Below are 15620 nucleotides of genomic sequence, written 5' to 3'. Positions count from 1 at the left end.
ATCATCCTTAATATATAATCCATAAATGAAAGTTTAAGCACTATGATGTTGAACATAGATCTATCAATCACAGTATGAACTGAAAGTTTTTTCAACCTGATGCACCCGACGATAGATCTTGTCTCAACCTCTAATGTCACAGACAGTAGAGGTTTAACCATATAATGCACGCCATGGCTCCCGATCGTCTTTTGATTTTCTTGTTGGATTCCACGTGATCTTGTCTCTTGAAAAGGAAAGGTTCAAAGTGCTTGCTAAAAGTTCTCCAATCTCATAAAGTATCTGAAAAAAAATCCATCTAGAGTTAGACGATATACATACACTCGGGAAACAGACAGATTCATAGAGAACTAAAAGGAAGAGAAAAGAGAAAGAAACCGAGCGTACACTAATTTTTTTCCCATTCATTTCTCAAACAAATCATAGAAATAAAAATTACTATCATATCATGGCCTCCAAACCCAACTGAATGTTAACAGTTGCATTAGATAAAGTAATTTAAAAAAAAAAAAATTGTATACCTGAAACTCTTCTTTATCAGAAATGCGTTGGCCTCTTTGCCCGATAAGAACATATGTTGGCAACTTCAAAACACGGACCAACTGAAGAAAGCAAGCCAAAGGTTCATGATGAATCCGCAAGGATGGCGGTGGCTTCTGGGTTTCGGTTGCCATAGCCTTGCTTATGCTTGTTTCTGAACCAATCTTTATACCATAAAGTGAATATTTGGTTTCAAATTTTGTTTCAAATTTTGCTTCTGGGTAACTCAAGCTGTTGGAAATAGTAATGAACCGACAAACTCAACACAATATCAAAAGCTGTTGGCTCACATCCTAACAACTAAAGCATTTCAGAGCAGTGGTAGATCGATAAACTTTATGAAAAACAGAAAACTGCATAAAAAAATAATGTGGAACCTTCCAGTGTTATGGTCACAGCATGAGTTCTGAAACACAAAGGAACAAAACTTTTACAAAGTAATTTAATGGGTTTCTACTACTATGGGCATAGAAACCAAATCTACAAGCATTCTTCGAAAAACGCCTGCAATCAAGTCCCTTTAGATCTCACAGATCACTCACAATTCCATAACACCGAGTCGATTTTATACCCCACATGGTTTTGAAAAACCAGCATCATTTTCAATTTCAATCACACACAATCTAAACCCCAAATTGCCACAAATTTCACTTTCACCATAAAAACCAGAGCACATTCCATTAGAAAATACACGACCCATTTCTCAACACCCAAATCCCACATAGAATCTATACGAATACAAACCCGTTTCTGGGTCCTAAACAATACCATGAGGGAGAGAGGAAGAGAGAGAAGGGGAACCTCATATAGGCCCTGGTGATCGAGGAAGTGGCGAAGGATTCCAGAAGCTTTGCAATTTTGGATTCCATAGCGCTCCAATGAAAGCTCGAAACTTTCTTCTCTGCAACAAATTGGAGCACCGAAATCAATCGATATAATATGAACTTGATCTCAAACTTAAAAGGGTTGATAGGAAGATATCTTACACAGTCGAATTGCTTGGATTTGGGCGGAAAGCAGCTGAGATGGCTTCGCCGAAGCCCTCTGAGTCTCTCAGCAGAAACACTACCTTCGAACCAACTTTCATTTTCTTTTCTTTCTGCTGTTTCTTCTAACCAATGCCCGGAGGTGCGCGCACTTGCAATATAGAGGAGATCGAGTGCCGCTCATTTTTTTTTCTTTTTTCTCTATTTTATTTTTTGGTGGAGTTTAAATAATAAAATTAAAATCCTACCTAAAAAAAAAAATCAATGGCATTTGTTTTGTTTTTTTTAGTACGTCGATATTTTTACACTAAATGGAGGTGAAGTTCGGTTAAGTCACACAATGGCAGCCTAATTTGGTATTGAATTCGCCATCCACAAGATTTAAACATAAGACCTCTTACTTCCAAGTTACTTCTAAGTGAAGAGGAATACCACCAGACCGTGGTACTAAGTGGCTAAATCAATGGCGTTTGTTTTTTCTTTTTTTCTAGAGTAAGGTTTATGACTTGCCTTTGATTATTCATTTCCCATTCGAAACTAAAAATTTGTCACTTAATCCTTGAAAGTCACATAACCCAACTTAATTAGATTGTAGATAGAGTATATGAAAAGAAGACCAATTGAGATAGAATTCAGCTTTTAAGGAGATAAGTGACGACTTTTCAATTTTAGAAAGTACAGTACAATTCAAATCTTGTTTCAGGTGGCAAATGAGTAGAACATACCAATTCTCTCCAACAAATCAAGTGTAGAATTAATGGCCCACTGTGTGATATATGCTTGATACTTGAATATTGGCTTGAGAAATTTTCTCCATCTTTTCTTATTCTAAAAAATTAATGGCACATCACGTTTGAACTCATAAATATATTTCGGCCAACCTAGCTTCCTCCGTCCATCTAAGCCAAAAAAGAGTACTTCGCCATGGTGCGGTGATGAGATATAAAAGTATAGTGCAATTCAATATGCGTTTTACGATCATACATACATATTTTTATTTTTTCTTACAATCTCAATGAATAGTTAAATTATGCATTCTTTTCCCAAAAAGTGAAAGTATTGTACACTTTTTCAATGCAACATGCAAACGTCACATATTATTTATTGATAAAATGAAAGTAAGTTAGATTATGAAATATTCAAATTTAATATAATGGCCGATGTTTTGACATACATCTCTTAAAAGTTAAGAAAGATGAGGTTTTGTTGAAATTGGAAGCGGCTTAGCTAGTCTCAATCCCAGGTGGTATGAAAAATTGGATGAACTTTTTGCTAAAATTTCATATATGTAACCCTAATTTGCTAGAATCTCTTGACCAATGAACTTGTTGAACTTTTTCCACTTCAACCAATTTAACACCAGTGAATAAGAAAATCAAAAATAATTTTACATGACTTGCCTTGGATTAATCTATCGAAACAAGTGTAAAATGATTCAATTCATCCACCCCTTTTTTATGATTTGACCTACAATTAAACCATGAAACATGTTAGTTCGGTGTTGTAACGTTTGATACTTGAATATTGACTCGAAGCATTTTCTTTTCACTTTCTTATCATGAAAAATTAACAGCAATATCGGTCCTTAAACACTAGCCATATCCACATTATACCAACACCCCTCCAATTTTCCACACACAGAAAATAAAAAATGGCAAGAATATAATAATCAATCCACTTGAAAAATTGCAAGAATAAGTAGGTGATCATGGAATAGCATTTCTAGACCTTAATTTCTTAATTTCCTGCATATAGAATATGAATACAATTTTACATTATTATATATGCCTCCCACCATTCATCATCCTCCAAATACCTTCCCTACCAAAGGCTACCCAGTATCCTACAACAGCACGAAACGGGTGACACCAACAATTAAAAAAGTTCAATTTACAAATTATCAAATGAATATTCGAGTACCCTTATATATGAAGTAATGCTACGACCATAATTTACAATTTTACAACCATTTTCTGTTTTTTTTTTCTTTTTTCTATAAGCTAGTTTCCCTCACTCAATCTTATATGCATGAAGAAACAGGCAGAAGTCAGAAGATGTTGAGTTACTAGTCTGAGTTGAATAATAAGGACTGCTATGATCACTGTCTATGCCGCCGTTGCCATCTCTGTCGTGATCGCTCTCTGATTCCGGCAGCCCTGGCTTGAAAATAAACAGCCCGTGCCCAGTCCCGGGGCTGCTGAAAAGCCAATCGTGCACGTCCCAGAAAACTTGCACCGGTTGCATGTTCACCTGCAAGGTCTGATTCCCTCTGAATTTCCACTGCAAATTCTTGACATGAATCAACACAATCCCATCTATGCTGATCCACATTTCGGGGTCTTTCGAGCCCGATGTTGAGCTCTCCACGACAATGTCATGCTCTTTTCTATTCTTATCAAACTTCACTCTTGTGGCAAAACTTTTCTTGGCAAACACGTTTTCTTTTTTGTAGTATAAAAGTGCCTCCACAAGGGCTGGTCTGGATTTTGTTCTCTTGTATGCCTTTTTCTTCATGTCTCCCAATAACAACACAATCTCCTGATCGCAAACAAGAGCAACATAAAAGTCAGAACAAGGTCCTGGGCCGCCGCCAAATTTTGCAGAACGAAGATCCCAATAAACCTCCACTTGATTCCCTTCGACCTCGAATGACTTATACCCTTTTTTGCTCCAAAAATGCCATGCCCCCCCCCCCCACACCCATCGCTGTTTTGGGTTCAAGGGAAGGGTGGGCGGAGGTGAGAGAGACGAGGTGGGTGCAGATGAGCCACTTGGTGTTTTCAAAGTAAGGGAGGGCAGAGGGGCCGCGCTGGGAGAGGACGGATCTCAGGAACTGCTGAATCAGTTGGGGGTTCAGTGGGTTTGGACCCGCCGGTGGAACCATCGCAGCAATTTGAACCGGGTCGGGTTTGGAAGGTTGAGATTTGAGATTCCGAGAAGAAGAGAAGGGCGAGGATTTTGATCGGAGTGAGTTTTGATCGAATTGAAAATTTGGGTGGAAATTTTGGAGAAGAACAGAGGAGGAGGAGGAGAGAGGAGGGTTAGAGAAGTGAGGGAGAAGAAAAAGATGTACGAAGGAGAAGAACAGTTTTTTCTTTATTTTTTGTAATTTTTTAATTTTTTAATTTTTAATATCCACATGGCACCTTTATTGACACGTGGCATCCAGTCATTGTCCACGTGAGCGTCATGTCATCAGTTAACGGAATACTTAACAGTTTAACCAACGGATGTCTAAGACTGTCCCAAAATTAACACTTTAGGTATGACTTTGGGACGAAAAAAAACTTGATGTACCAAATGTTGAAAACCACGAAACTTAAGGGTAGTAAACTGATATTTACCCTATAATTTCATATAACTTCATTAAAAAGTTAAATAACAAGGAACCCAAAACATTATCTTCCATCGTTTCTATGATTGAAGTTTAACTACAGAACAGTTCTTGCATCAAACTAAAGAAGTATGGGGAAATTAACAATAACAAAACAAGATAAATTTGACAGGATTTGAATATAGTCAGTGTAAACCTTTCTTTGAGGCTGTCCAAGCTGGTCGTTGGGGAAACTGCAAGGGACTTTTACATCCAACATCCGGAGGCAGTAAGAGTAAGACATCCATCTTCTGGGAAGACAGCTCTTCACATTGCAGTTGAAGCTGGGAATGTGGAAATTGTGAAAGAATTGGTGTCATTGATGGAAGAGGACGACTTGGAAATAAAATCAACACAGGATGGTCGGACAGCTCTTGCTCTTGCTGCAATCAAGGGGATTACCGAAATGGCTCAATGCATGGTAACAAAGAACCAAAAATTACTCAGCATTCCCGATTCAAACAACGAGCTTCCAATTGTGTTAGCTTATTTGCTTGGTCAATGGCATATGGCTCGATATCTCTACTCCGTCACTCCACTTGAAGATTTAATGCCAGCCAAAGGACCTCATGGCGCTACAATAATCTCCAATTGTTTAACATCCAAAGAATTTGGTAAAAGTTTTTAAATATGAGTAATAACATGCTGTTGAGGACTACAAAAATGAAAATTAAGGATTCATTTGATAATCATTTCAATTGTTTGGTAAACTACTTTCAATTTTCAAAAAAAAAAAATGAAAACTGAAATTAAAAGTTTCAAAACTACAAAAACAGTAGCCTTCAATTTTTATTTTTTTGAAACTTAGAAAACTAAATGTAGTTATCAAACAAGTTTTTGGTTTTCAAATTAAAAACATGATTGTAAAAACTGAAAACGAAATGGTTATCAATTTGCAACTTGAAAAATAAATAGCTTATTCTAGCTACATTTGACTTTTTTTTCCCATAGCTACAAATTACCATAGCAAAACTAATTATTTCTGGAAAATTTGTAACGTTAAAAATAAACAGATATCTCTTGGAATTTAATTCAACGTTGCCCAAAATTGGCCGTTACTCGGGACCGCCTACAGTTGACCCCTTTAGAATATTTAGCTAGGGACGCTTCTTCATTCCCAAGCGGAGCGGAGCTCAATTTCTGGCAACAATGGGTTTATGACTGTTAGTGTACCACAAACTCTGTGTAACTGTTAGCGGAGCGGAGCTCAATTTCTGTGTAACTGTTCAAATTGAAGAAAATCCCCAAGCTAATAACGGAAGGAGTTTAATTCGCTCAGGTTTGTTATCCCCTTCCTCTCCCATCATTAACAAGTTAAAAATGTTGTATAAATGGTACGATCCAATTTGGGTTATCCACTTTGAATTCCTGGTCTTGATTATAGCTCACATAGATGACAAGTTCAACACTTAATTACTATGACTAATCCCTCCCTACCTTGCTAAATTTAGAGAGATTATTAGGAGAGTTTTCTTCATTTGTGGAGATTATTGGGAGGATATGGAGATTATTGGGAGGATAAGTGCATGTTTGGTAATGTTGCAAAATAATTTTTCATTTTACGAATAAAAAACGAGTATAAAATGCGTTTGACATGTTTTTAAAGAATAGACCCATAAAATGAATAACATAAAATACAATATTAGCCTAGAGAATTCATACTTGGGCTACTAACTAGAGAAGATGATTGCATGATTTGGATTCACCATGCCACAATCATCTTTCGAAAATATTGATCGCACCTGCGACTTTACCAGGTTATGATCCCATATGTAGTGATCTCTTAATACGAATATACCAAGTCAACATCCCATGCACCTCATTGCTACATGATACATAATTATTCATGCATAGTCATCGCACAATATGAATTTACCAAGTGTGATGTCATGTATTCCAATGCTACCCGGTGCAGACTTACTATCACCTAACCTTGTGACACTATGTTATCAACCCTCTAGCTCTCAGTTCACAAACAATTGAAATATGCATAGATATCTCATTTCACCAAACAAATATGGTGACTGTGCACAAAAAGTTATTTTTGCCCTATGAGGTCAAAGGGCACCAACACATGTGCTATGTATCAATAGTAACAGTGCAGCAACTAAACTATTATATGTACCCTCTATAAGTGTGCCCTTTGATGAGAGGGCACGATATGACTATTTGTGCTCAAAGAGTTAAGCACAAATAGGCAGCCTATTTGTGCCTTAATTTTGACAACCATCCTAGATGACAGAACCATACACACAACTTTCAAATCGTGACCAATAGGTGCACCTCGGTTTCTGGTCTTGGTAGATCAATCACATGTGAAACTCAAACAAGAAATCAACATTATAAATTAAAGAAAAATTGTTCAGCCCAAACAATCTCTAAGCTTAGTATAGTTTATTAGTGTGCACAGAGAAATTGTTTGGCCAAAACAATCTGTAAACTTAAAGCATCATACTGCATTAAAATGAAGTTATATCAATACCTGAGAAGAGAGGCCGATCATAAGCTTCAGGAACCTGTGAAAAAAGTAAAATAACATTAATGAATTTGAATTTACTACAATTTTCTCTAAGACCCTGCTTCCTATAAATAAGTACTCTATTTAAAAATTCAATTCTCATCGTTAGCTGTTTAACCCATTAAAAAAATAACAACACAACAAAGCCTTTTCCCCTAGGTGGGGTCGGCTGTGGGGGGATGCAACACAATGACTTCCCAGGAGGTCACCCATCCTAGTACTATTCTCGTTCAGACTCACTTAACTTCGAAATTCTGATGGGATCCGGTGCATGTGAGTTGGTATGATTACATCCCAAGGATTCGACGTAAGATAGGAGTGCTGGCTGTCATGCCCTCCCCCTCCTCCTTTATCCAGGCTTGGGACTGGCAATGTAAGATAAACTAACAGAGGCGGAGTTTAACCCATTGAAAAAATAAAAACTTAAACTAAGAAACAGTTGAAAAGATATGATATCAACACCCATAGCAAAAGTAAGGCCAAATCCCTTCGAAGAGATATGATATCAACTACCACATAGTCCAGTGATGTTCAAGGGCAAAAACAAAAAAAATGCATTACTACCAAGAAAACTCAATGCTATACTCGTAGGCGTTGGACCCCAGTTTTTCATGCAATGAAGCTCACTTTACCACATTCCCTTCTTGCCTATAACTTTTAAGAATCCCACAACTTTTTATGAATTGAAAAATGAAGCTTTTACAGGACATATTCGAAAGAAAACGCTATGCGCTAAGAACAATATATTGAAAATAGATAAACAACTTACGTCTCTGTGGAACATCTTTGTCAGCTTTCACCTTCGCTTCAACTGCATATAAACATATATATATATACAAGCATCAAATCAATGTTCACACTCTTAGCATCTAGTTAGAACAATAATTACACCAAGAAAACTTGACTCTTCAACAATCCAATTGATGTTGTATTGCAATCTATACAACCAGTGACAGATTAAAATAGCAAAACAACAACAACAACAACAAATCCTAAATCAAATTGAAGCAGTGTAAAATCGAGATTGAAAACGCGAAACTACCCAAAACTCGCGCTATAACCACCGGCTCGACTTCACTGCCAGCTCCGGCCTCATCACACACATCGACGCCACTCCAACTCCGCTCTTCGCCGTCCCGCCTCTCCCATACCTACAAAACACACAAAAGCCGATCAAAATCCTTACGTTTCTTAGATCTGAAATTGAGGAAATTCGGTTACGAATTTGTAGAAACTAGCCTGGGGTTGGGAAAGAGGGTGGGAAGAGGATTCTGGAGGTATAATTTGACGGTCATTGGTGACCGGTGGACGACAGCGCCGTTGCGTGAAAGAGAAGAGGGAGCGAGGATGCAGGAGGGAGGAGGGATTTCTCCAAGGGGGAGAGGGGAGAGGGTAGAGGGTAGAGGGTAGAGAGGAGAGAGGAGAGAGGAGAGAGAGGATTAATTACTTTTTTCCATAATTTTTTTAAAATTTTATTTTACACAACAGGCATCGATATTTTTAGAGGTATTCATCAATTCCCCCCTGAACTTGTGATCATTGGCCAATTTCCCCCCTCAACTTTAATTTTGGCCAATTTCCCCCCTCAACTCTCATAATTAGTCAATTTCCCCCCTCAATTTTAATTTAGCCAATTTCCCTCCTCAACTCTCATAATTAGTCAATTTGCACTCTCCTGTTAATTTTTTTTAATTTTCCATCTATTCTTTTTTTTTCTTTCAATCTTTCTAATAACTTCCAACAAAGTACTAAAATTAACATAAACTCACCTGCATAATATAGGGTAAAATGTACAAAAACATAATACAATTAGTATGTGATATGGGTTGATTATAAGAAAAAGTTATGAATCAGGTTTAAAGCATGTAGAAGAAGAAATAATAATCCTAAACTCATGGATCAAACCTATTTCAATAAAATGTGTTATTCTTAATAAGGAGTCGAAAATTATGAATTGACTAACCATTTTTGCACTAAAGCTCGATTCTCCACAATTTACTTGAACTTAGCTTTCACTTTTATAAAGAAAATTGTATTCACATACAAAAATGTACACATCAATCCTTTTCGTTATCAATTTTGTATAGTAAAAAATCAAATAAAATTACTCCATACTGATTTATTATGACTAATAATACTATCTATGATAAATTGTGAAATTCTAAATTTTAATCTATTTGTAATAGGATAAAGACATAGGAAAATGATTAACATACATCTTATTTAGTTTCTTACACACTCTTGTTTACTTATGATCAAATTAAAAAATTAACAATATGGTGCAAATTGACTAATTATGAGAGTTGAGGGGGGAAATTGGCCAAATTAAAGTTGAAGGGGGAAATTGACTAATTATGAGAGTTGAGGGGAGAAATTGGCCAAAATTAAAGTTGAGGGGGGAAATTGGCCAATAGTTACAAGTTCAGGGGGGAAATTGATGAATACCTCATATTTTTATACAAAATTTACATATTATTTAAATATACTAAACGCTAGGGCCATGTTTGGTAGCTTCTGTAAAGGCACAAAAACCATGTTCTGTCAAAAAGTTATCAAGCCAAAGTTTATTACATGTCTCACTTCTCATGGTTCCTGTGGCCGAGACAATGTATACCATCAAGAAATGTGAACTTAAATGTGTGAGGTCTAACGGCTATCATATTTATAGCATGTTTACATACCTATAACAGGAAATAAAATACGGAATTAAATTCTGATTACGGAATACTCCTTTGTTTACCTAACATGAAGGAATTAAAATTTATGTGGTTCCCTTCCAAATTATGAAATCCAGTCATGTTTTTGGAGGATTTGGACTCCCTATATGAGGGAGGGATTTGAATTCCGAAAGAAGCAGGTAATCAGAATGGACTTATTTTATCAATTGTGTCCTCAATTGGTTTTTAGTATTCCAACATGGCCCTTCATCTCACCAGAGAGACATTGCCTAGCTCTGCAAATTTTTCATCTCTTCACCACCGCACCCTCCCCCGTCCAGAGCCACATCTCATGCCCACTGCAACCACTCACAACCATCTCTCTCTGTTTGTCTCTAGAGAATTTTGTAATCAGAACATTGGAAGTGAGTGAAAGAGTTATGGTGTGGTGGTGGCTCAGTTCTTTATCAGGAGTTGCTGTGAGATGCATTGGAGATAGAGTGTTACTGTGGGGGAGTAGAGAGTGTGACGGTGTGGAATAGAGAGGGGGAGATTGCTACGGTAACAGATAAGTTTGGCAAGTTTTTTATTTTTTTTCTTTTAATAAGAAATTAATTAATGTTTTCTATTAATTAGACTATAAAATAACTTATTTACTAATAAAAAAAAGAGCAATAATAATTTATTTGAAATACATAGGAAAAAATGAATAAAACTAATTAAAGTTTAATTATATACGAACAATTTAATTAGTATATAAAATAATGGAAAAAAAATTAGACCATAAAATAATTTATTATGGAAACGGGCGTTTTAGCAATTATATTAATTTCTATTTCGATTGAGGTGAATTAGTAAATAACTTATATGAATTAAGTTTCAACTTTATTCTAATTCCACTCAATTTAAGTAAACAGCCTCAACAGGAATATGATTATGACTTTTTCTTATTCCAACTCCTCACCAATTCAATTTCTCCTCAATCTGATTTCTTTTATTTTGATTACGATTACGGAAACGAGCCATTAATAATATCCTAGGATAGGGCTTGAGGCTTGTTGGTTGAAAAGTCAATTGTTGGTCAAAGGGGCACCTCTAGGGTTATGAAACCCTTCCTGGTCAACAAACAATGGATTTCCATATGCAAGTTCCATTAAGTTGGTCGTACATCTAACAACATGCTCCATAAGTTTCACCAACATTTTTTCCATTGCAGTGGGAGGTTTAGTGGAACGGCTCGTTTCTTATTCAAAAAAACAAAAGGAAGGGCTTGTTTTGAAAATCATTCAGATACTTGGTATGCTAGTAACAATTTCATTTGTTGTGGATTTGAATTCAAATCATTTATCCAAAGCAGTTTATGTCCTAAACATCTAGGTTTTAAATATCATCTCAGGAATCAAACGCATATGAAATGAAGATTGTCCATGTCCACTCCCTTGCATTTTTAAAGCTCATGTGCGAAGAGATAAATAAAGATTGGGATATGCAACAAAAGAGTTCTTCCTATGTGCGTAAAGCAATCTTCCAAGCTGTTAGGAGGGGGAACGTGGAATTTGTTACTCATATGTGTAAAGCAAATCCTGAACTTTTGTGGGCAACAAATGACGAGGTAAGGGGCATATTTCACGTTGTCATCCAATATCGTCAAGAAAAGATTTATAACCTTATATATGGGATCTCTACGAAAGACTGGGTGACAAATCTTGCCGATAGAAAATATAATAACAAGCTACATATGGTTGGGTTGTTGCCCCCATCTGCACAAGCACAACTTAATCGTATTCCAGGGGCAGCATTGCAAATGCAGCGTGAACTACAATGGTACAAGGTTAAGATTTCTCACTCAACATAATTCTTGATTACTTTGCCTATATGTCATATAAACTGAAAGAATCAAATTAAGTGTTTGGGAGGTTCTGAATTTGTTTTCCTTTTTTGTAATAATCATCCAAATCCAGCATCAACTATTAGGTACTGGGGGAGGGAGGGAAGAATTGGACTCGACACTTCGGAAAAATACTCTTAACTAACTAAACTACAAATCCTTTTATCCACTTACCAGGTGTCAACCTAACACAAGTTGTAAAATTAACAAAATCTTAGAGCCTTAATGCGTAGAATGTTAAAATTGAACATCGTGATTCGTGACCAATTGTAGGTGCTCTCATATGTCAGTACAAATGTTTAAATTAACACAACCTAACACAAGTTACAAATCTTGGAATGTAAAATGTAGGTAGTTAATCCTAATATAATAAAGATTATAGAAAATTATATATTATGCTCTCATATGTCAATACTTGTTCAATGCAATGCAGGAAGTAGAGACTATTGTACCTCCTAAGTTTCGTGAGTATAGGAACATAGATGAAAAATTGAAACCAAGGGAACTATTTACAAAGAATCACAGTGAATTGCTAAAGGAAGGAGAAAAATGGATGAAAGAGACGGCAACTTCTTACACTGTTGTTCAAGATCAAGCCTAAAAGCCCTTGAAGATCCGTTCATCACCATTATTCAAGATCAAGCCCCCCTTGAAGAAACACTCATCCTCAAGATCAAGCCCCAATGGCTCCTTGAAGATCCGCTCAAATCCACACATCCAACCGTTCTTCAAGATCAAAGCCCAAAAGCCCTTGAAGATCCGTTCATCACCGTTCTTCAAGATCAAGCCCAAAAGCTCTTGAAGATCTGTTCATCACTGTTTTTCAAGATGAAGCCCAAAAGCCCTTGAAGATCCGTTCATCACCATTATTCAAGATCAAGCCTCAACGACCCTTGAAGAAACACTTATCCTCAAGATCAAGCCCCAACGGCTCCTCGAAGATCCGCTCAAATCCACTTTCAAAGATCAAGCCCACGGAGAACATTCATCCAAGATCAAGCCTCGACGGCCCTTGGATCAATCACACATCCACAAATACACACCTTATGGAGATCGAATCAGAGAATCAAATTTGAGAGAGATTGTAACCCAAAATCATCAAATACAAATATTTGTTTGTGCACGTTGTTCTTGTCTCTTTCATTTCAGGAATTTTTTGTGTTCACAATTAGGTTATTAAATAATGAACTATATTTAAAAATCTGATTAATTCAAATGATGTGGCTGTCCACATCACATAAGATGGTATGAAAATGTGGTACAAAACATGTTATGAATAGCATTACTCTTTATAAATCCATTAAAGTATTTCAAATTCTCAATTGAATACATCCTATGAAGATTCATTTTATGTCTATATTTGTTTTATACTCATTTTATCAATGTTTGTCCCTATTTAAAGACTCTATTAGAGATGCTCTCGGAACTTCAGAAGTTCAAAATTAAAAAATGGATTTGCCTCCTTCCAAACACATAAACCAAACAGCCTCCAGCAAAAGACAATATGATAGATTATAAAATTTTATTCAACATTCCCTGTGCATGGTTTTGTTATTTTCTGTAAACGATTTTATTTATTTAATCTGAATTTCAGCAGAAAACAGTCAGATAATGTATATCCTTATAGAGAAATAAGGACAAGATCAGGTCAACCATATCCCGTGCCAAATCAGCCGACTGTAGCTCAACCAAGAAATCTGAGTCCACGATCGACCACCCCATTCAAGGACGGAGCTAGAAATGTTTTTAACTGGGGGCGTTCTAAAACAACCAAGTAAAATAATGGGTGTTAAGTTGTTGAGGGTCAGGTACAATGAAAAATCTCTAAATTAAAAAGTTCAATTTTAAATTGTAATGCCACAAACGAATGGATGAAGTAAATTCATATAAAATACTTTGCAGAGTAAAATTTTTATATCAAGTTATGATACTTCATCGGTTGAATCCAATTTATTTATGAAACTCCCAGTTCAATTGAGTTTGATTTAACGTGGAGTATTCGGAACCAAAATAAAAAATTTAATTATTGTTTTAATTGTCATGACAATCGCCCAAAAATCTGAATGGGGGCGGATGCCCCCTCTGGGCCTTAGGTAGCTCTGCCCTTGACCCCATTACTGTAAGTTTGTAACCAAGAAATGTGAAGAAAAAAAAAGCATTTACATTAACAATGTAGGGTGAGGATGATTTGCACTACCAGGGCTCCATGCATCATACACCACATAATTAAGCAACATTTGATGTCCACATTAAAGGTTGTTGGACTGAAAATTTTTAGCCTAGCCAACCCAAACCTACAGGCTGGACGGGGTTTTATTTTGGTCGGACCATCCGTTGGACAAGTATGTTCTAGCCAATACAATGCTGGGTGTAGATCAAACTTTAAATATATTTCTTTAAATAAATCAAAACCTACTGAAAATTGTCTTATGGTTTACTAGCTATATAATATGCCATTCCTCATGTGGTGCCTCCAAACTTCAATTTCATGTTCAATTCATGAAAAAAAAAAAACAAGTTTTTATCATTAACGTGTGTGACAGTAGGTTTGGGAGCTTGAAGAACATGATTCTAGGGATGAAGATTAGGCCATCTCCAATCGATGGCTGGTCAGAGGACTCGTTTTAGCCCTCTGGCCCTCCAAGATTCTCCAAGATATTAATATTTTAATGAACAGTACACGGCCATATTTGCCTCCGTCTCCAACCGAGGGCCAGAGGGCTCGTTTTAGCCCTATCACAAAAAACCGTCTCCAACCGAGGGCCAAATGGCCATAGGGCCAAACATAATTTATTATTTAAAAACTACAACCTAAATTTTGTGAAATAGAAGTTATAGGAAAAAAATGGAATTTAAAAAAAATATGAAACAAATTTTGTGAAATAGAAGTTATAGGAAAAAAATACAAATTTTGTGAAATAGAAGTTATAGGAAAAAAATGGAATTTAAAAAAAATATGAACCAACTTTTGTAAAATATAAGTTATAGGAAAAAAATAGAAGTTATATGAAAAATTTTGTAAATAAAAAATAATAATAAAACTGTAAAAAAAAATAAAAAAAAATCAAATGCAACGGCTAGTAAGAAATCCTGTCGCTTTCGGTTATAACCGACATAAATAAAAAAACATTAAAAAAAATGTCCAGCCCTTTCCGATTCCGTGGGGCCCTCCCAGATTCCAGAGCCCTCTGGCCTAGCCCTCTGTTGGAGACGGTTTTCGGGCTATTTTCGGCCCTCTGGACCCTTCGGTTGGAGATGACCTTAGCTTTTATCTCACATTTTACTTGGAGTGCAACTGCAAAATCTTCAGAATCAAACGCACAAGCAAGACTAGCTCGTTAATACCATCATAACAGTAATAGAAAAGAAGAAGAATCACAAAAGAAGAAGAAAGAAATGAAAACTTAGAGAAGAATAAATCGCTCGTATTTCTTAGTAACTGATTTGTTTTCAACTTAATGAATAGTACAAGAATACCCTTGTACAACAAGATTAACTCTTAAGCTAATCACTCGTTCACTAATTAAACACATGTTGAAATGACACCTAATAATGTATGACTAATAGTCTTCAATCAGAGAGAAGCTCGCGTAATGCAGCAAATCAGTGTTGAGATGAGATCCGCCAAATCTAGAGGGAAATGCAGTGATAGGCGTGC

At 36.2% G+C, this 15620-nt stretch overlaps 3 protein-coding genes, 1 long non-coding RNA gene and 1 other non-coding gene across 5 annotated transcripts; 1 reads left to right on the top strand and 4 right to left on the bottom strand.

Annotated features, from left to right (window-relative positions):
• Positions 1 to 11: 11 nt before the first annotated feature.
• Positions 12 to 1668, bottom strand: LOC139193354 (uncharacterized). The gene is made up of 5 exons (XM_070816348.1): positions 1527 to 1668; positions 1159 to 1441; positions 918 to 946; positions 522 to 771; positions 12 to 282 (listed from the first exon to the last, which is right to left on the bottom strand). Exons 1-5 carry the CDS (start codon positions 1625 to 1627, stop codon positions 154 to 156), a joined length of 792 nt encoding a protein of 263 aa, XP_070672449.1. The 5' UTR covers positions 1628 to 1668; the 3' UTR covers positions 12 to 153.
• Positions 1669 to 3229: 1561 nt separating this feature from the next.
• LOC139193610 (uncharacterized) lies at positions 3230 to 4935 on the bottom strand. Its single transcript, XM_070816988.1, has 2 exons — positions 4917 to 4935; positions 3230 to 4351 (listed from the first exon to the last, which is right to left on the bottom strand). The coding sequence occupies exons 1-2, from the start codon at positions 4933 to 4935 to the stop codon at positions 3537 to 3539; spliced, it is 834 nt and encodes a 277-aa protein (XP_070673089.1). The 3' UTR covers positions 3230 to 3536.
• An 891-nt stretch (positions 4936 to 5826) lies between these two features.
• LOC139193866 (uncharacterized) lies at positions 5827 to 8794 on the bottom strand. Its single transcript, XR_011578383.1, has 5 exons — positions 8657 to 8794; positions 8460 to 8568; positions 8187 to 8228; positions 7382 to 7415; positions 5827 to 6039 (listed from the first exon to the last, which is right to left on the bottom strand). It is a non-coding gene; the product is annotated as an uncharacterized lncRNA (long non-coding RNA).
• On the bottom strand, positions 7594 to 7712 carry LOC139193917 (5S ribosomal RNA). The gene has a single exon (XR_011578459.1). It is a non-coding gene; the product is annotated as a 5S ribosomal RNA (ribosomal RNA).
• A 2694-nt stretch (positions 8795 to 11488) lies between the features above and the next one.
• Positions 11489 to 12563, top strand: LOC139193353 (uncharacterized). The gene is made up of 2 exons (XM_070816347.1): positions 11489 to 11905; positions 12396 to 12563. Exons 1-2 carry the CDS (start codon positions 11489 to 11491, stop codon positions 12561 to 12563), a joined length of 585 nt encoding a protein of 194 aa, XP_070672448.1.
• Positions 12564 to 15620: the final 3057 nt, after the last annotated feature.

The sequence above is a fragment of the Malus domestica genome, chromosome 17 (assembly GCF_042453785.1).
Source record: "Malus domestica chromosome 17, GDT2T_hap1".
Taxonomy (NCBI): domain Eukaryota; kingdom Viridiplantae; phylum Streptophyta; class Magnoliopsida; order Rosales; family Rosaceae; genus Malus; species Malus domestica.
The sequence above is the reverse complement of the archived record's forward strand: the minus strand, read 5'-3'. Positions and strand labels throughout refer to the sequence as shown.

Bases quoted from the DNA above. Each gene is read 5' to 3' on its own strand.
- LOC139193354 (XM_070816348.1), bottom strand. From the start codon at position 1,627: ATGAAAGTTGGTTCGAAGGTAGTGTTTCTGCTGAGAGACTCAGAGGGC. The intron at 1,442-1,526 runs GTAAGATATCTT...AATTTGTTGCAG, and splicing joins AATCCAAGCAATTCGACTGT to AGAAGAAAGTTTCGAGCTTT. The intron at 283-521 runs GTATACAATTTT...ATTTTTTTTCAG, and splicing joins CTGATAAAGAAGAGTTTCAG to ATACTTTATGAGATTGGAGA.
- LOC139193353 (XM_070816347.1), top strand. From the start codon at position 11,489: ATGAAGATTGTCCATGTCCACTCCCTTGCATTTTTAAAGCTCATGTGC. The intron at 11,906-12,395 runs GTTAAGATTTCT...AATGCAATGCAG, and splicing joins GTGAACTACAATGGTACAAG to GAAGTAGAGACTATTGTACC.